Below are 20,854 nucleotides of genomic sequence, written 5' to 3'. Positions count from 1 at the left end.
CCTCAGGGGGCCCAGAACTCGCCCAGTATGTATACTGCAGCCATGTCACAAGTTTTGTCAGATTGGAACTTACCACATCAGAAGGTTGTGCTCCTGCGATATATTGATGACTTATTGCTCTGCTGTCCCTCCCGGGACATGTGTGTACATATAACGTAAAGTTAATTTGATAGATTTGAGAATGAATAAGCTTACGCAGGCTATGTGAATAAATATATTTACCAAGTGATTAAAATATACAATAAGACAAAGAAATCACATACAGAATAATTAAAAAGTAAATAAACATCATTAGCCTAAATGGGATGGAGACTCCATCAATCATGCTATAACCCATGGCTGTCTAGCCCGTTACAACACATGACGGACACCGCAGGATGTACAAGAGAGATAAGGCAATCATACTCACATGCTACCTAGAATGGAGGCCTGGTGGAGTCTCCCGAGTAAATGTGGGTCACAGAGTATAAACCTGTTAGCCCCTCCTCCCGTGTGCAGCATGCATGTTTCTGAGATCACTCAGGAATGTGGTCTTGTCAAGACCTTACAGAACCAGGAGGGGAAGGAAGAAAGGGACCAGTGGATGTCGAAAGGAGCGACTGCAAATGAGGGAGGCCTAATACAGTTCCAAAGGAAACTCTGCTTTCCCAGGTCCCTCTACCCCAAGATGGCACAGGCAACCCATGGAGTGGTGCACCACATGAAAACCGCTATGTGTGAGATTTAGTACATAGCACATGGTATGTCCCAGGGTTCAGCACTGTAGCAGCCAGATATACTTAAGTATGTATGATTTGTGCCCAGAGCAACGTGGGCAAAGTAGTGAAGGTACCCCCAAAAACACACACCTTACCCCTTGTATCCATTCCAGTGCCTACAGATAGACTACATTCAACTACCCAAGGTGGGCATGTATAAGTATGTATTTGTGTGTGTTTACTTGTTTTCAAGATGGCCAGAAGCATATCCGGTAGCTAAAGCCACAGCCTAGACCACAGCTAAGAAGATTATGGGTGAAGTTCTATGCAGTTTTGGGGTACCTGAGAACATTTAAAGTAACAGAGGTACTTGTGTCACAGGTGAAGTCATGCAGGAGATAATGAAGGCTTTGGGTGTAGAACAGGTGTTACATACTTTGTACCATCCACAAAGCAGCTGTAGGGTAGAAAAACCTAATGGGACACTAAAATTAAAGATTCAAAAAGCCATGGCAGAGACTAGTAAGCCATGGACAGAGTCCCTGCCGGTAGCCTTCTTCTCAGTAAGGTGTAGCCCTAACCATAAGACAGGCATTAGTCCCTATGAGGTCCTCTTTGGATCAGCCCCTAGGACAGGATTGTATTTCCCACAGCAGCTCCCGATGTAACATGGTTGTCCGATGGATTATGTGATCAGTTTGCACAAGCATTTGACTAAAATACATTCTCGAGTTTTTGCTTCACTTCCAGATCCTGACAAAGTACCAGGAACCCACCCATTTGTGCCTGGAGATTGGGTGGTGCTAAGGAGACACGTTAGAAAAGCCTTCAAGTCCCGCTTTGATGGTCCATTCCAAGTGTTGTTGACCACAGGCACATCAGTGAAAATCAAAGGAAAGCCTAATTGGATCCACGCCAACCATTGCAAGAAAGTATTGAGTCCGGAGACTGGAAAGGATGGAGTTTTTGTCGTCCCCCCCCCCCCCCCTCTCTGTGTGGCTGCTGATCCTGACTCAAAGAATATGGCTTCTAAATGAGATAGTAAAAATAGGTTTCTGGGCCATGAAGAAGTTGTGTTAAAGGAAGAACAAAAGCAGTTACGGTCCAATACTTCCAGCCCAGTGGGTATGACCCAGACAGACAGTATTGCCTAAAAATGTTCAGTATTAACAGTTTATATGCATATACTGTACACTGACGAGCAAAAGGGTAACAATGTTTTGAACTTTTGAATTTCAGGCTCCATATCTCAGCATCCACTACAGCTTTGAACGTGAGACTACCTTGATTTTATGTCATGACACGGAGGCTCATATTGCATTCTCCTTCTTTACTGAAAATCCACAGCAGCAAAGAACAATCCATAAAAAAATGAACCAACAGAACACCCCCACAAGGGGCAACCCCTCCCACAGTCCAGTCCATGAATAGAACCTTCCACCGAAACTCTTTCTCTTTCTTTGCTGCTGTCCATGGCAGATAAGTATAACATTATGGCTCAGACCTATAGTTTTTCTACCCCAATTTTATTGTCTTTCTGAGGATTTTGTTTCTTCTGGGGGGTTTGGGTTTAGTTCCCATATTTTTCCGGTATTTCTAATATTATATTTATATTGGTTTTATTGTCCTTCCCTTGTTTCTTCCCCCCCCCCTCTTTTTTCTTTGTCCCCTGGAGTTCATACCGGCCGCTTTGACATCCGCCCCCCCCCCCCGTCCGCCCTGGGCGGGATTTCTTGTGTCAGGCTGTTTCCCCTCCTTTTTCTATCTTACCTAGGCGCTTCCGGCGCCATTGTTTCTTGCTTCTGCCTTGCGTGCTCTCCTCTTCCCGAAATCTCGCGAGTTGCGAGATTTCGACGGCCACTCCTGTCCTCTCGGCGGCTCCGGGATTCTCGGGCGCCATCTTGGTCTTCTGTCTACGGCCGGCTTCATTGTGTTTGCCATAAGGGGGGGGTGGTTTGTACTAATCGCGCGAGCGCTGGGGGTGAAGTCTCCTCTTCGGCGCCATCTTCCTGCCTGTTAATCGTAATATTGCGGCGGTCATTCCGGTACTGTTTGTAGCTCCTGGAGGAGTGACTAACTCCTCGCCATGTCTTGCACCTGTCCAGGTCTCCCCCTCTGTGCCCCCCCTTGCAGGTCTCCTCTGCTTTGGTGCCTACCCCTGCCCCAGCAGGTACCATTGCCGGCCCCTCTCCTGCTCAGCCCCAGTCTGCTGCCTTACAGCAATCCATTGCGGATGCTATTAATAATGCTATGGGCTCCATGTCCTCCATTATTTCCCAATCTATTTCCCAGGCTCTAAGGGCTCAGACCCCTGCCCCTATCCCTCCTACCACTGATGCCTCCAGAATTATTAGATCTGATAGCGTGGCTCTATCAAAGGATGGCGTGCTTAGTACACGCAAAAGAGCCTGCCCCGCCAGGCGGAAAAAGCGCGCCCCTGGAAGTCCACTCGGGCTCAGCCTGTCCCTAGTTCCGACTCAGAGATAGAGTCCGAGGAGGAGGCTTTGAGTGACGGCCAGAGTGCCTCTGATGGTGACCTTGAAGGGGTCTTAGTGGAGGATGAGGATTACGTGTCTGAAGCCCCTCTGTCACGCCCTTCAACTAGTGCGGCCCTGGAGGCCAATGGGTCGGCTCTTACTTGCCTTACGGACCCTTTGGGCGAACCCTTATTTGACCCGGACAGCTTACATCACCCGAGGTCAGCGGAGTGGTTACCCGCTCCACATGTGGCCCGATATTTGGAGGACAGGGTTAGAAAACCCCTGTCTAAGGAGACACGTAACAAATTGAGGGAGGAGTGCCCGTGCCCCCTTGTTCCAAACAAGGTTTGTGAAACCCCCAATGTAGACCCCAAGATGGTCAAATTTTTAGCCAAAACGGGCTTTAATCCCCGCAGGGGCCTAGATTCAGCACTCCGTGCCTGCCAGGACAAGCTCTTAGTTAGCTTAGGTCCCTTGACCAAAATGTTTGAACTGGCGGAGGCAGCCAGATCGGATGGCACCCCTATCGACCCAGATGAGCTTCGTGGCTGGACTCAGCACGCCATCTGTATGGTAGAAAATGTGAACTCTTCACTTTCCATTGAACGGAGGAAAGCTATACTCATTAAGATTGAACCGAAGCTGGCCAACATGGCTCTTACCGAGGCTGGCAAGGAGGCACAGGGGCTCCTTTTTGGTAACACCTTCATAAAAGACCTGGGCAAATTCGTCGGAGCTTTTACCGCCTTGGATAAGGCGCAGAGTTCCATGCGAAAGGTATTTCATGGGAGAGTCTCTTCCAGGGCCGGCAGTTTCAGGGGCCGTCTGTCCGGCCGTGCCCATTTCCAGACCCGTGGCAATGGTCGAGGCCCTTTCTTAAACGCTCAGCGTTCCAGGACCAAAGACAACAGTCCTCGTTCTTTCCCTCCAGAGGTTCCGCCGGAAGGTCCAGGTCCTTCAGAGGTTATTTGGGATCAAGACGTCCTCTCGGTGAGTCACCAGAATCTACTATCTTCTTCAACCCATTGCATAGGGGGCAGACTCCATAATTTTTTAAATGCTTGGTCCCATATCACGTCCGACCCGTGGGTCCTCTCCACGGTCTGGGGTTTCTATATAGAACTGATAGACTCGCCCGAGGTTTCTTTCGGGACAGGCCCAACATCGCTTAGACGTGGAGCTTCAGTCTCTCTGAGTAAAGGGGGCGGTGGAACGTTCACCAACCCCCGACGGATGAGTCATCAGCGACATCTTCTTAGTAGAGAAGAAAGGGGGTCAGTTTCGACCCGTGATAAATCTGAAGAACCTCAACCGTTTTGTATCGGTACCAGCCATTTCAAAATGGAGGGCATCCACCTGCTCCGGGACCTCCTTATCCCGGGCGACTGGATGGTGAAGTTGGACCTGAAGGATGCTTACCTGACGGTTCCGATAGCTCCGCCATCCAGAGATCCAGATACTTCAATTTCTGTGGAACGGACAGGTTTGGAGATTCACTTGTCTTCCGTTTGGCCTTTCCTCAGCTCCTTGGTGTTTCACCAAGCTGATGAAACCGGTGGTGGCGTGGCTCTGCCTCCAGGGTGTTCATCTGGTAATTTACCTGGACGATATTCTTATCTTGGCCCAGAGCCCCTCCATTCTTCTGTCTCATCTGCAGATGTCAATTTCCCTACGCATCGACCTAGGTTTTGTCATCAACACCGAGAAGTCATCTCTTCAACCTTCCAGATCCATGGAGTTCTTGGGTTTCATGGTGGATTCCACCGCACAGACTCTTTGTCTTCCAGTACCGAATTGAGAGCCATCCGCAAGGAATTGCGGCATACGCTGAGGCTTCCCCGGATCTCCTTACGTCACTTGGCATGGATTATCGGCCTGTTGTCCTCTTCCATCCAGGCGATCTTCCCAGCTCCGCTCCATTATCGGGCGCTACAGCGGCTCAAGATTGCCCACCTACAAGCGGGAGCATCATATGCGGACATGGTAGTCCTGGATCAGGAGACGAGGGACGAGCTGACGTGGTGGATCTCCAATCTCGAAGCATGGAACGGCAGAGCCATCGTGGGTCCTCAACCAGACCTTGGCATAGAGGCGGACGCCAGTCTGCGCGGTTGGGGCGCCCACTGCAACGGGATTTCCACTGGAGGTCCTTGGTTAGCGGACGAGTCCCGAATCCTTCGCCATCCGCAGTTTCACCAGCGACACGGTCTCGGCGTGGACAACGTGTCGGCAGTTCGGTACGTCAACGCCATGGGAGGTACTCACTCCGCGATGTTGACTCATCTGGCAAAGGAGTTCTGGTCGTTTTGTCTGGACAAGGGTTTCACGGTGATCGCAGAATACATCCCGGGCCTTCACAATACCTTTGCGGATTGGAGTTTGCGGTACACGTCGTACTTCAGCGATTGGAGATTGGATCCGGAGATTTTCTCCTCCGTCTAATCGATTTGGGGCCCTTTTGCTGTAGACCTCTTCGCTTCACGATGGAATACCCAGCTTCCCAGGTTCTACAGCTGGAGACCGGACCAACTTTCAGAGGCAGTGGACGCCCTTCTGCAGGACTGGTCGGGACCGCTCTTGTATGCTTTTCCTCCGTTCGCGTTGATTCCTCGCGTCCTATCACAGATTCGCCGCCAATCGGCAGAATTGGTCCTGGTGGTTCCCTTCTGGCAGGCCCAGGTTTGGTTTCTTCAGCTCCTGGTAGAGGATTCTCGTCTCCTCCCGTTTTCCCTGGATCTCTTCCTCGGTCTGGTAGGCCAGCATCATCCTCTCCTGGTGGACGGATCCCTTCGCTTCCTGGCGTGCAGAGTGTCGGGGAACGTTGGGACGTCGCTGGCATATCGGGGACGACTAGATTCCTCTTGGAGAGCGGTTGGGCCCCCGGTACTAGACGGGCGTATCGTTCAGCTTGGGGAATTTGGTCTCACTGGTTCGTGGGCCGGAGTCTGGATCCCCTTTCGGCCCCTGTGACGGATATACTACAGTTTTTATCCTCTCTATTTGACGAAGGTAAGGCGTATAGGACGTTGAATGTTTTCAGGTCAGCGATATCCTCTCACCACCAGGGTTTCGCTGGTTGCCCGGCCGGTCAGCATCCTTTGGTTTGCCGTCTCCTCAAGGGCTCTCGCCTTTCTCGCCCTCCTAGACCTCGGTTCTCCACTTCTTAGGACGTTCGTTTGGTCCTGGACCTCTTTTCACGGTGGTCTCCCAATTCGGATCTTTCTCTTCGCCAATTATCAGCTAAATTTGTGTCCTTGCTCTTGTAAAAGAGTTTCGGCTGTTAGGGCTCTGGACTTCGATGCTCTTTTCTTTTCCCCGGAGGGGGTTTCCTTCAATATCTCCCGTCGCACCAAGACCGGCATTAAATCCGTTTCTTATCCAGCGTTTCCCAACTCTCCAGCTCTTTGCCCGGTGGGATGTCTGAGGGAATACTTGTCTCGTACATCCTCTCTACGTTCTACTTCTTCACCTCAGTTATTTATTTCCTTTCGCAGGCCATTTCGTCCGGTCACTAGTGTCACCCTCTCCCGTTGGGCGAAATGGATCCTTTCCTTGTCTGGTATTGACACATCTGTGTTCACGGCCCATTCGGTCGGAGGGGCCTCGGCGACTTCCATGGCTGTCGCGGGTGCTCGCCTGGAGGATATTTTGAGGTTGGCGGATTGGTCCAGGGCGTCTACGTTCAGAGAATTTTATTTTCAGCCTCCTCCGCATGCCTTCGCTTCAGTGATTTCTACGCTTTAAACTTGCAATATGAGCCTCCGTGTCGTGACATAAAATTACATGATTTTCCTAGTTTATGACGTAAAGTCATGATTTTATAAACGACATGGAGGCGAGTATTGCCCCTCCCGATTGTTTATTTATCAAATAAAAATGTTTTACCCTCCCTGGTTGTTGCTATGATGTCCTTTTTTCTCCAAGACACTGTTACTGCTGAACTTGCTTTCATTTATGCTAGGCTTTTGTTATTTATTGCCATTATTCCTTCTTCCGTTTTTCCTTTTGATTTGGATCTGGTCGATTACCATGTACCTCTGTTTTTTCCCTTCCTTTGAGGCTGATGCCCTGAGCCACTGATTCCGAGGGTTTTGAGTTGCTGTTCCGTCCTTCCGGCTGTTTTTCGTTCCTGATGGGAATTTTCGTTCTCGTGTATTCTTTAAGTGTTCTCCTGTTGGAGCATGTTGGTGGGAGTCGTTCCAGCCCGGTTATTGAGAAGATTCATCGTTACAAAGAAAGAGGAAGAGTTTCGGTGGGAGGTTCTATTTATAGGACTGGACTGTGGGAGGGGTTTCCCCTTGTGGGGGTGTTCTGTTGGTTCATTTTGTTTTATGGATTGTTCTTTGCTGCTGTGGATTTTCAATAAAGAAGGAGAATGCAATATGAGCCTCCGTGTCGTGACATAAAATCAAGGAAAATCATGTAATTTTATAGTCATCTTGGCTATCTCATACATAAATTGGACTTGCAACTATTTAGCATATTATTAGTTATGCAGATTCTTGTCGTGGAACTGCATTGTTACTCTTTTGCTCCTAAAATTCTAAATTTTAATTTTTATTATTTTGTTAGTATTTTGTAAATCCACATTTGGTCTTCAACACTGCCTGAATATTTCTGGGCATGCTCTCGATCAGATTCAAGCATGTCCCTGGAGTGTACGAAGTAACTAGTCTTGTAGGATACTCAGGTTCAGGATACTCGGGTTCAGACAATTCCTTCCTTGGTTGCCTTTTCCCCAACGCAACCAAGAATACAGTTCTTCCGCTCCTCCAGGGATTGTTGGAAAAGGCAGCATTAGAAGAGCCATCTTCAGAAACAGAAAATTCTAAATGAGGATAATTCGATCAGTCATGTGTTTTGGAGAGAAACCTTCTTTTGGCAATAATACATCTCAGGGACATCTACCTACATGTCCCCATATTGCCAAGTCACATAAAATCAGTGTGGTCATAGTCCACAAAAATTTGGACATTCTTTATCTGCATTTCACTTTTCTGCCCCTCGGCGTTTCTTCTACTTTCAGTGTGTTGCCAAGAGCATCGTGTTTATGGCTCCCTCAGGATCCAAAGTGTGACTGACTGGCAGGTAAAAGCATCCTCCAAATCACAGCTGTTACGAGGTAATGGCTCCCTAATCAATTACAAGGAGTCCCAACTCAGGAGCTGAAATACCTGGTTTCATTCATCAAGAATTCTCTTAAGCTAACAATAAAGTTATCTTCAGAGAGGAGAGATGCAATCCTGAAGGGGGCAAGTCACCTATTTCCTCAGTCCAAAGTATCAGTTTTCTATATTGTCACAGTGTTAGATCTCTGGACTTCATCATAGATGTAATCCTAGGGGCCATATGTCATGTCAACTTCCCTCAAGACAATATACACTCCTTAAAACAGATGTCATAAGGGCCTAGATAAGAAACCTTTAGATGTATTCTTCAACTCACCAAGGGCTGAAGTGGTGGCTAAAACTGAAGCATCTCTTACATGGAAAAAAAATGGATTCCCCAGCCTCGGAAAAGCCCTCCATATGGATGCCTGGGGCTCGGTCCGACAGATTGTGGGTCCACAAAATGTGGCATAAGAAGGAGAGGTTGTCATCCAACCTGAAAGATCCAGGGTTGTCAGGCGATCCTTAGCTCACTTTCAACCTTACCTTAACAACCACAAATTGCTTGTTCAGTCAAGGTAATTTAAAAAAAGGTTCATAACAATAAATAGGCTACAGTCTTCAGATGTTATAGAGACAGAGAGGAAAACCTAAGATATCCAACTTTACTCTCTGAATTGTTCTCACCACTGTAGCATCAGATGATTTATCAATCAACTGGGAGGAGAAGCTGGTGTATTTATATTCCCATAGCTTCTATTATTGCCTAGCAAACAGAAGTCTTTCTCCCATGAAGGCTTCGCTTGGCCTGGTTTCTGTTTCTGTAGTCACTCTCAAAGGACAGTTACTGAAATCTGCCAAACATTTTGGGTCTTCTCTTCCAGAAGGGTATCTTCATCTTCATCCACGTAAGTTACACTTCACATTGTGGAAACTGGCAAGGACAAACTGTTATACCTAGGATTCCCACTGAGGTTGTTAACGCTATGCTAGCTGCCTAAAGGACAAGGATATTTTCGTAGAATGTATTGAAAAAAACAAACACTCATGGTGCAATTTACTATCATCAAAGACAAACTTGCAAAGCAAGGTTTCTAACTATTTTAACACTTTTTTTTTCAGAGCCTTATAGAATTTCAGTCCAGCATTTATTGCCTGCACCTTCTTGTGGTTGTCTATAGTGATAGCTGCACTGAATAACCATCAGTTTAAAACATCTGAAGATACTTCTCTCAGAGTTATCATTTTCAGGATCTTCTTGATAGTTGTCATTGCCTCTACAAGGCATATTAGTTAACTACAGGATCTGTACATCTAAGTGACCTTATCTCAGATTTAGAATCAACGAGGTGAGGTACAGGAGGAATGGCACTCAATGTCAGAACTGTCTTAATATATATCGAAAAGGTCAGATAGCTTCAGAAAATCTGAGGACCTATTAAGGGCCTGGGAGCAAGTAATGCTACTACCCGCTCGAACTGACCCGGGCACATACTACTGGAGCAAATTAGCAATGCTGCCACATGGTCAATATCTTCGCCCTTGATGAAGGATTACAGGATGGGCATTCTGAGAACATTGGCCTCTATTTACCATAGAATATTTGAATGAGGTCTTCTGTCCCACCCACTTGATCACTGCTTTATAAGTCCCATTTGTGACTGCGCTGTTAGAGGACATCCAGGAAAACGCAAATGTATTTACCAGAAATGTTCATTTCCTGTAGTCTGTAGAAGGCTTCCCCTCCCTTTAATATATGTAATACTGCTTTATAAAAATAGACTGGCTATTTCCTGCACAGCTTTAGAGGGGCCATGGTGATTGGTTAATTGATCATTACTGCTTATTAACCTGTCTATGTCTAGTTATACCTAAAGGGATTTAACCCATTGGTGACTGTGCTGCCTACGGACTACAACATCCCTTCTATACTCAAATTTTACAAGCCCAAGGAATGATCCTCCTTTAGCATATATAAGATAACCTAACTCTTTAGGTTCTTCCAGATATGACAGGCTGCAGAATTCTACATAAACTAACATATAGCGTAGCCATACACAAAATCTATCCAGGTAACTCTCCCATGTTCTGGCATTGTATCAGGTCTCCTAGCACTTACATATAAGGAGGGAATAAAGTGAAAAAATTAAGTCATTCTAGTCACAAATACATACGCTTATGTTCCACATATGCCAGGACACCATTCCACTTTGCCCTTCACATAATAGTTCTAAATCTACGAGCTTCATTCCCCAGAAATTCCCCCTCACCCTTTTGGTTCCACCTCCTTACCATAGATAAGTCACTGATCCCCCTGTATTAGGCTACTATAATCCCTCCTCTGACGCACCACTGGCTAAAAAAAAGGTCACAGAATTAGTAAAACTATCATCTGGACCTCAACCACAAATATAAATAGATATGGCAGCCCTGGTTCACTTTTGTGAGGATCCATTATTTAAACACCTGTGGACGGACTAGACAATTGTTTTGCCCCTTTTTTGTATTTGAAAAAAATAAATAAAAAACATTTATTGATTGGTTATAAGCTTTGGGATGCAGTATATATATCTATATATATATTCATTCATATGAAATATCCCATGCGCACATTATCTGGATCCCATTTTCTTTCTGGATGCAGACATATCTTGATAATTGCATACGTCCTGCGCTTTCCCGTTCTCTTGGATGATGTGTGACTTTACTTTGTAACTATTGCAGTTTTTATACTATTTGTCAATAAAACAAGTTGAGCAAAGGAAAATGGCGACTTCACTGATAAGTTCTCCGATGTTTCAAGGAAGATTCCAGAAAAACGGATAGATTGTGTTATGCTCAGGGCAGTGCCAGTGCGGTGGGGCAGAACACATAGGGTCAAAGAACATCAAAGGAAGAAACCAGCCCCCGCCCTCTCAAGCCCTGAAATAGGTATAATACAAAGGCTGACATTAGCTAACGTGATTGCGTCTAGCTGGCTGTAAAATGTGGCAAAATTTGGTGCATCTAGTTTTACAAAAATCTACTACATCTAGCTTGCCAAGAAGAAGTGGTTTATCAGGAAAGGGGCGTGACTTAACAGGAAACAAGAGTAGCTCATGAAGCAACAATTTTGCCAAAATTGCAGCACAAAATTCTATCACAAAGTAAGCCAACCAATAGTTCATAGAAAGTGAGACAGGTTTATAGTTCAGCCTGAGCCTCTGTGATAAATTTGAGGCATCTTTAAATCATCGTACACTAGGACTAATAAATCTGCCCCAATGTGCCTAGTGCACTACCAGCAACGGTGGGGGGCAAGACACTGAAATTCAAATAACACCATCCACTGCCCCTTCAGGCTCTGCACTGGGTATAACACAATGGGACAGATTAACTATTTTTGTCTAAATTTTTACACAGCGAGACAAAATAGATGAGAAATCTGAGGCAGTTACACAATTTTTGACTAAATTTACACTACCTATTAGTAGGCATACATTTCACAACAATTGTGCTGCACATTTTGCCATATTAAGCTATACCTGTTTATATTAAGCCATGACTCATGTAGAGCAAGTGACAAAATACTTCATAAATGTGGCTCATGGTGTCTGCACCAGGATTCTGCCTCAACCTGAATTTGGGCCCACTTCAACTAGTAAATTTGTCCAGATGTATGAGCTTTTCCTGGAGTGTTCTTTTAAGATGATGTGACTTCCCATATTTAGGACATGACTACGGCTTTGGCCTTGTGTGAGTTTTTCTGACGTCAGCAACACTTGATTTCCCAGTAAAGAAATTCCTACTGCTTTTGAAAATGTCTTCTCCACAGTGTGAATTCTCTGATGTGACATTTCTCACGTTCTGAACAGAACTATGGTTTCACCTCTTTGTGTCTTCTCTCATGTTTAACAAGAAGTGACTTTTTTGCATAGCCTTTTCCACATCCAGAACATGAATATGGCTTCTCCCCTGTGTGAATTCTCTCATGTGTAACAAGATGTGATTTTTTCATAAACCCTTTACCACATTCAGAACATGAATACGGCTTCTCTCCTGTGTGAGTTCTCAGATGCTCAACAAGATATGATTTCTTAGTAAAACATTTGCCACAGTCGGAGCATGAAAATGGCATCTCCCCTGTGTGAATTTTCTGATGTGTAACAAGACTCGATTTCTTGCTAAAATATTTCCCACAATCTGTACATGAATATGGCTTCGCCCCTGTGTGGCATCTCTCATGTTGAACAAGACTTGGTTTATGTTTAAAACATTTCCCACATTTGATGCATGAAAATGGCTTCTCCTCTGTGTGGCTTCTCTTATGTTTAACAAGGTTTGATTTAATTGTAAAACATTTCCCACATTCTGAGCATGAAAATGGCTTTGCCCCCGAGTGAATTCTCTGATGTGGAATAAGATCAGATCTTTGGTTAAAACATTTCCCGCATTCGGCACACGAAAAAGGCCTCACCCCTGTGTGAATTCTCTGATGTGCAACAAGAATCGATTTCTGGCTAAAATGTTTCCCACAATCTGCACATGAATACGGCTTCACCCCTGTGTGACATCTCTGATGGATAACAAGACTTGATCTCTCTGTAAAACATTTCCCACACTCAGTACATGGAAATGGTTTCTCCCCTGTGTGAATTCTTTTATGTTTAGCAAGATTTGATTTGGTTGTGAAAAATTTCTCACATACGGAACACAGAAATGACTTAATCCCTGTGTGAATTCTCTGATGTAAAGCAAGATGTGGTCTCTGGTTGAAACACTTCCCACATTCTGAACATGAAAAAAGCTTTATGTGAATTCTCTGGTGATTGACGAGAGACGATTTTTGGCTAAAACATTTTCCACATTCTGAACATGAAAATGGCTTCTTCTTTGCGCTTTGATGTTTAACACCCAATAGATCTGTGCTGGGAAGGGGCGAGGGTTTATCAGGGATAATGGTGTGCTCCTCGTACATATTTTGTGTGATATAACTATCTGCATTAGAATCTGAAGATATTGGATGTCCCTCTGAGCTCCCGATGCAATCATCTGCCAAGAAAAAAAACAGATTTTTATTATCTGTGAATAATATTATAATAAACCTTGAGGGGAGTCTGTCAGCAGTTTTGACCATGCTAAACTGTTGACAGCTCTGGGTAAGTGCAGGGGAAAGCATGACAAATTTATCTTCTGTGGAGCTTATTTCATCAGGAGTAGTGTGAAAATGCACTTTTATTCTGCCAGATTATGCTTCACTATGAAGTCCTCTCTGTGCTGCTTCACAGCCCCTCCGAGTGACAGCTGTAATGGTCTCCTGGTTTGATGCTACAGCACTTCACATTGAAGCTCCACCTCCTGGGCATTTGCAGAAGCAGAATCTGGCAGAGTAAAAGTTGATATTCACACTACACCTGAGGGGTTAACTGCCGCTGATCGCAGCTCCTGTCAGAGGCAGGGTGCCAGTTATGTAATTCTGCTACTGGCACCTGCCTCCTGTATTATTATGTGTTAAAGACGTGGGTCCAGAATTTAAGAAGCAGGCTACACAGAGCGGCGCCCAGGGATGTCCCTGCACTTACTATTATTCTTGGGCGCCGCTCCGTTCGCCCGCTGTGCCCTATTACTGGCTCCTGCTCCGTATGCTAATTACTATCGGAGCAATAGGGAGGAGAAATCAGCTTCTCTCCTGGGTGTTCCTTCTCGCTGCGCTGCGATTGGATAGCGCTACAGCCAGGGAGAAGGAACGCCCACTAGAGAAGCTGATGTCTCTAGCCACGAGCAGCATCCAGTGAGCGGGCGGGGCGGATCCGGGTAACTGCAGCCATGTGAGGGCAAATACCCAGACGCCAGGACAAAATTCCTGATCGCCATGGCGACCTGGGATTTGTCGAGCCCTGTGCTAGCGGCGATCTAGCCGTGCATGTCCGCATCTCTATAAGCTAAGACGAGGTGACAGAATCCCTTTAAGTACTGGCCAGTTAGGACGAGTATTCTCGTCCTAGGTCGGCAAGAGGTTAAAGATTATTTTTATATGACTCCTAACAGACTATATTGGGTATTGACTTGTTAGACATGACTGAAAAATTTTGTCGAACTAAAAATTACAAAGTTTAAAGTGTAACTTCTCCTAGGCGTATACGTTTCGTCATGAATATTAATGGTTTAATGCTGTCACGTGAATAAATATTAATTTCCTTGACGTCCTATGGCAGCACAGTCACAAATGGTTTAAAGCTCCTAGACAGGTTAGTAAGCAGTAATGGTCAATTAACCAATCACCCTGAGCAGGAGGAAGGAGCCAGTGGATATTTATGTAGGACAACCCGTTATATCTAGGATTCTCACTGAGGTCGTTGACGCTATGCTAGCTGCCTGAAGGTCCAGGATATTTTTGTAGAATGTATTGAAAAAAGACTCCTGGTGCAACTAAACATCATCAAGACAGTTGCAAAGTAAGGTTCCTATCCACCATCTTGTCAGGTTTTTGTTTCAGACCCTTAAAAGAATCTCAGTCTAGCATTCAATGCCTGCACCTTCTTGTGATAGCTGAATTGTCTAACCATCATTTTACAGCATCGCAAGATTCTGCTCTCAGATTCATAATTTTCTAGGTTTTCTTGATAGTTTTCATCGCCCTTACAAAGGGGCATTAGTGAACTACAGGATCTGTACATACAAGGGACCTTATCTCGGGGATCTAGGATCTGTACATACAAGGGACCTTATCTCGGGGATCTAGGATCTGTACATACAAGGGACCTTATCTCGGGGATCTAGGATCTGTACATACAAGGGACCTTATCTCGGGGATCTAGGATCTGTACATACAAGGGACCTTATCTCGGGGATCTAGGATCTGTACATACAAGGGACCTTATCTCAGGGATCTAGGATCTGTACATACAAGGGACCTTATTTCGGGGATCTAGGATCTGTAGACACAAGGGACCTTATTTCGGGGATCTAGGATCTGTACACACAAGGGGCCTTATCTCGGGGATCTAGGATCTGTACACACAAGGGACCTTATCTCGGGGATCTAGGATCCAACAACATCAATCTCTTGCTGTCAGAAACCTTCAGAGAACCTGAGGCCCTGTTTTCTTCAGCATCAAGGACCCAATAAGGGCCAGACAGCAAGTAATGCCACTAGCTCGGTGGATCAGGGGATCTAAAGAGAAGTCCTACCAGTTTCATCAGTCACTCTACCTGCTTCACTGCCATCTCCTGAACGGAACGCAACGCTGCTGCATGGTCAACATCTTTGCGATTGTGACTGCACTGCCATAGGACATCCGGGAAAACAAAAATGTATTTATCTGAAATTTCCATTTCCTGTAGTCCGCAGGCAGCACAACTTTCCTTCCCTTTGATAAATGTAATATTGCCGCATAAAAATATACTGGCTCCTTCCTCCTGCTCAGCATTTATAGGGTCCAGGGTGATTGGTTAATTGATTTTCATTGCTCTTTACTTAACTGCTTCTGTATAGTTTAACCCATTACTGACCAGGTGGGTGATCGCACTCCCCGGTGTATTACTATACACAGTGGGATCGTCCTCGTCAGGATGGCAGTTCTGCTTCAGGTAGGGACAGGTACGACAAGCATCTTAGGTTTTACTGTGGTAAATTGGTTTGTGTTTTGGGGGAATATTTTAACCATATGATTAAAGGTTAACATTTAGCCAGGAATTTATTTGATGTGATTTTTCCAATTTGAATTTTCTCCCCTGTGCTATGGTTTACTGATAGCTGTCTAATCAGACCTGTGTAATAGTCAAAGAAATCACGAGGAAGGAAGACCTGATTACTGATGCAGAGGTACAGCGACCTCCATTACAAAGGCTTGGTATCACTGGTCACCTTTGAAAATCAACACGATTTGATTTTTCGATTCTCTGTTGGGAGATGTTGAAGGGTTTCTGTCACCACAATTATAAATGTACAAATGTCAGCTGAATCTAACTGCGCTATTCTTTTTCTTAAGTATACCCCCATTTTTTAGCAAATTTAAGTTTTATTATATGCAAATTAGCCTCTAGGAGCAAGGGGGGCGTTGCTCCTGCTCCTAGAGGCTCCATTCTCCCACCTCATGTCACGCTCCCTGACATCTGTGATTGACAGGGCCAGGCAGCGTTCATCTCCTCTTGCCGGCCCTGTGTGCTGGGGAAATCTTGCCTCAGTCCTGTTCAGTATTCGGCGCAGTAAGGCTTCTTTCACACGAGCGTGACGGATTAGGTCCGGATGCGTTCAGTGAAACTCGCACCATTTTGCAAGTAAGTTCAGTCAGTTCAGTTTTAGGTTTTTTTGCAATGCATTTTGATGCGTTTTTCACGTGCGTGATAAAAAAAACCCTGAAGGTATACAAACAACATCTCTTAGCAACCATCAGTGAAAAACGCACTTGCTTCCGGATGCAATGCGTTTTTCACGCAGCCCCGTTCACTTCTATTGGACCAGGGCTGCGTGAAAAACGTAGAATATAGAACATGCTGCGATTTTCACGCAACGCACAAGTGATCCGTGAAAAACAATGCTCATGTACGCAGACCTATTGAAATGAATGGGTCCGGTTTCAGTGCGGGCGCAATGCATTCACTTCACGCATTGCGCACCCGCATGGAAAACTCGCTTGTGTGAAAGGGGCCTAAGGCAGCCGGCTAGCGTCCGTCCGTCCGTCCCTCACTGCGTCTGCGCCGAATACTGAACCGGACAGCGCAGAGGCAAGATTTCCCCAGCACACAAGGCCTGTCAATCAAGGACGGCAGGGTGTGACATGAGGTGGGAGAACAGAGCCTCTAGGAGCAGGAGCAACGTCCCCTTGCTCCTAGAGGCTAATTTGCATACAATAAAACTTAAATTTGCGCAAAAACGGGGGCATACCTTAGAAAATGAATAGCACAGTTAGATTCAGCTGACAATTGCACATGTATATAATGTCAGCCTGTTTAATAGGGATAATTGTGCCGACAGAAAGCCTTTAATGCTATATGTGTCCATGTGCTGCCACCCAGTGGTTGCAATGTGCATTACACCATCAAAGGTTTCTCTAGTATTCACTAAATTGTATTGAATTTGTATCCTGAAAACCTGGACACTTACTGTATTTGAAGCCTATATCCAAGCTGAATTTTAAGATCTGTATTTAAAATTCTCATCTGAAATAAACGGACAGGACATAAAGCTTAAAGGGAACCTGTCCTCAACTTTATGCTGCCCACACTAACGGCAGCATAAAGTAGAGACAGGTGAGATGATTTCGGCGCTCTGTCATTTAAAAGTAAGTGGTTGCCGAGAACCAACATCACAATCATTGCAGACTGGGCCTGGAAAAGAGTCACGGCCACCTGAGAAGAGTCATGGTTATTCCTGCTCTTCCTGCCCACCTGCTGATGACTGACCGTCTTCTACCTAGTTTTCTCCCTTTCTCTCTAGGAGAGAACTGCCAGTCATCAGCAGATGGGCGAGATTATAATAACCAGGACTCTTCTCAGGTAGATTTGACTCTTTCCAAGGTCTGGGCTGCAATGATTATGATGCTGGTTCTCAGCAACCACGTACTTTTAGCTCATGAGTGACACATCGCTGAGATCAGCATTTCTGTCACTATTTTATGCCGCCCTCAGAGGATAGCTTAAAGTTTATGACAGGTTCCCTTTAAAGGGGTTTCTGAGTTTGAGGCAATTTGGGGCAGCTGGATAGATAACTCTGGATGTTGTAGCCCCTGGTTAGCGCTTACGAGGATTCTACTGTGTGCTCGGTGAGTATGTTGGCGAGAGAGACTGTCTGTAAGCCTGCAGTGTGATTCTGAATGCGGTCAATGGGAGGGGTAGCTTATGGCTGGTGGAGTGTATGGTGGGTGTTTGCTAGTGATGGCTGGTGACTGTTCTGCATGGGGACGTGATATAGGTTCATGGGTTGAATACTAAAACTATATGGAAACTTGGAATTGATGCTGTTTGTCAATGTAAAAATTATTGGTACGGTGCCGATACACCAGGAATGTGAGGTTGTAGAGAAACTATCGTAATTATGTCCTGCTCTTAGAGGGTTTGGGAGGGGGGTGGGTTTATAGGGATGCTTGTTGGTGGGTGGTTACGGGATTATGTTTAATTTGAGAGTCCTATCTGAGCCTAGAAATATTGATATTTGTCATGTCTTTTGTAGTCATGTGGTATGCATTGTATATACCATGTATGAATAATACTGTACATGCCTATTATCTGTAAACAATGACCTTTTGATGCTTGGATAGTCGAATGAAAAGAAAATTGATAATAAAGAATCATCTGATTTAAAAAAGGGGGTTTCTGAGACTTTTTAACTGATGACCTATGCTCTGGATAGGTTGTAAAGTTCTGATCGGTGGGGGTCCAACACCCGGGATCCGCATTGACCAACTGTTTGAGAAGGACCACCGCCTAGGCCTTTTCTCAGTTTTGCCCAGGTCATGTGATGTCACGTTCCTCGGTCACATGGATGAGGAGCAGCTCCGACCAATTCAAGTGATACCAAGCTGCGACACCAAGCACAGCCACTGTACAATGTAAGGTGCCGTGTCTGGTAAGCTGTGAGGAGACTGCGACACTTTCAGGATCCCAGTGGTCAGAACCCCACCGATCAAATACTGATGACCTATCCGTAGGATGACCAGAGGATAGGTCGTCAGTTCCAAGTCTCGGAAAATCCTTTTAAAACATTGAACACAAAATGATAGAATCGGTGACTCCTGTCTGCATTTCGTGGTCATTCCTCACCTGGGCGGTTGTCTTTAGGGAGGTTTCCGTTGCACTGCTCATCACCCCTCACATAAGTCTCCTCCTCTTTCATTATGGCCGCAGCATTACTCTGCTTCCGATTACCCCGATCCAAAAGCTGAGAAATAAATATTGTAAAAATCACCACACAGTCCAAGTAGTCATGGGGAACATTTTACATCCATTCCCTCCTCATCCCTCGGCATTACAAACGTGGTCCTCTCCTGGATCTCCTCATACCACACCAATTCCTCATCCCATCCTGTCTGCTGGTGTCTCTCAGGGCTCTGTGCAGGGATCCCTAACCTAAATTTATACCTCTGGCCTGGAAAAGTTCATACAGTCCAATGGCTTTTAGTACCACTTCTATACTGATGAGACTCAGCAAGACCTTTCTGGCCCAGATGTCACTTCCGTCATTGAGAATCCCATCATGTCTATTAGCTATATCCTCCTCCTTCCTAAAACTCCACATGGAAATAACGGACTTCATCATCTTTGTCCCGTGTCACTCAGCCTCCTCCGCCCCCCCTCCCTTTCCGATTCTTCCTTAACCCTGACACAACGAAAATGCTACTGACTGCTTTAAAGGCTATGTTTATGAATGCATTTTACTAATTTTTGGCTAAAAATCATATTTACAATTGGCCTTTATTAAAAATATTGAGCCGTTCTGACACAAAGGGTTAACTGTTTTTCTAACTGTGTGACTTGTACTTTTACTTTGTGCCGGTCATCTAATAAGCCTTATCTCTAAACGAGGTCCTAAACACTTATTTAAGCCGCATTCTTATCCGTAAGATAAGAACTGAGCTCTAATGAGTGTTTGTAATGTCTGAGAGCAGAGATAAGGAGCCCGTCAGCTCCCTAACTGACGCAAAAGACAGAAAATCCACAGACTGCTACTAGAGCATCTCAGCTCTGTACAGATAAAAAGGCTCCATATTTGTAATAAAGAACAATTGAAAAAATGATTTTTAGCTCAAAATAAGGACAATGCAATAAAAAAAATAAAAAATTGCCCCGAAAAGTGTACATAGACTTTAAAGGGTCACTGAGCTTTCAAAAAACTTTTAATATGTTATAGTATGTCATAGTGACATATCTAAAGATTTGATCGGAGGCAGTCTGATTGCTGAGACCGCCACTTATCACCTTTCCCTTTATACAAGTATAATACCTATAATATTGCTGGAGAAAACAAGACTGAACACAGGATGTTCACAGCCTTCTACAGATCATGGGGAAGATTTTATCAGACTTTATCTCCATCTACCTGATCATCTTGTAGGACACTGTGATGTTCTTCTGAACCATCCTGTGGACTGGGACATCTCCCCGATGCTGTTCTCTTACTGGATCTCGCTGTAGGAGACACACACAGTGACTGGATTCATTCTTAACATACAATTAATTACAGGACGTGTGTATTCAGTCGTGTCTATTACCTGGTGATGTGAGAGGCCGGTGATCCTCCATCATAACGTCCTTGTACAGATCCTGGTGTCCTTCTAAATACTCCCACTCCTTCATGGAGAAATAGACGGTGATGTCCTGACACCTTATAGGAACCTGACAACACAATGATAGTCATCACCCAGAACCCTCCAAAGCGTTCCTGTATAATGTCCCAACATTCCCCGCGGTGTCACCTCTCCAGTCAGCAGCTCAATCATCTTGTGGGTGAGCTCTAGGATCTTCTCTTCATTGATCTCCTCATGTATCAGGGGGTAAGGTAGAGGCTCCATGATTGGATTCAGGATTCCACCCCATCCTTCTGAGGTCTTCTTCACCACTGTGTATTCCTGGATATAGCGAGACACATCAG

The 20,854-nt window shown here is 45.2% G+C and overlaps 1 protein-coding gene across 1 annotated transcript; it reads right to left on the bottom strand.

Moving 5' to 3' along the window:
- Positions 1-10,841: 10,841 nt before the first annotated feature.
- Positions 10,842-20,530, bottom strand: LOC122942400 (zinc finger protein OZF-like). The gene is made up of 4 exons (XM_044300007.1): positions 20,475-20,530; positions 20,303-20,391; positions 19,027-19,144; positions 10,842-13,317 (listed from the first exon to the last, which is right to left on the bottom strand). The coding sequence occupies exons 1-4, from the start codon at positions 20,506-20,508 to the stop codon at positions 12,143-12,145; spliced, it is 1,416 nt and encodes a 471-aa protein (XP_044155942.1). The 5' UTR covers positions 20,509-20,530; the 3' UTR covers positions 10,842-12,142.
- Positions 20,531-20,854: the final 324 nt, after the last annotated feature.

The sequence above is a fragment of the Bufo gargarizans genome, chromosome 6 (genome assembly GCF_014858855.1).
Source record: "Bufo gargarizans isolate SCDJY-AF-19 chromosome 6, ASM1485885v1, whole genome shotgun sequence".
Taxonomy (NCBI): domain Eukaryota; kingdom Metazoa; phylum Chordata; class Amphibia; order Anura; family Bufonidae; genus Bufo; species Bufo gargarizans.
Note: the sequence above shows the minus strand (reverse complement) of the source record. Positions and strands in the feature narration are given on the sequence as shown.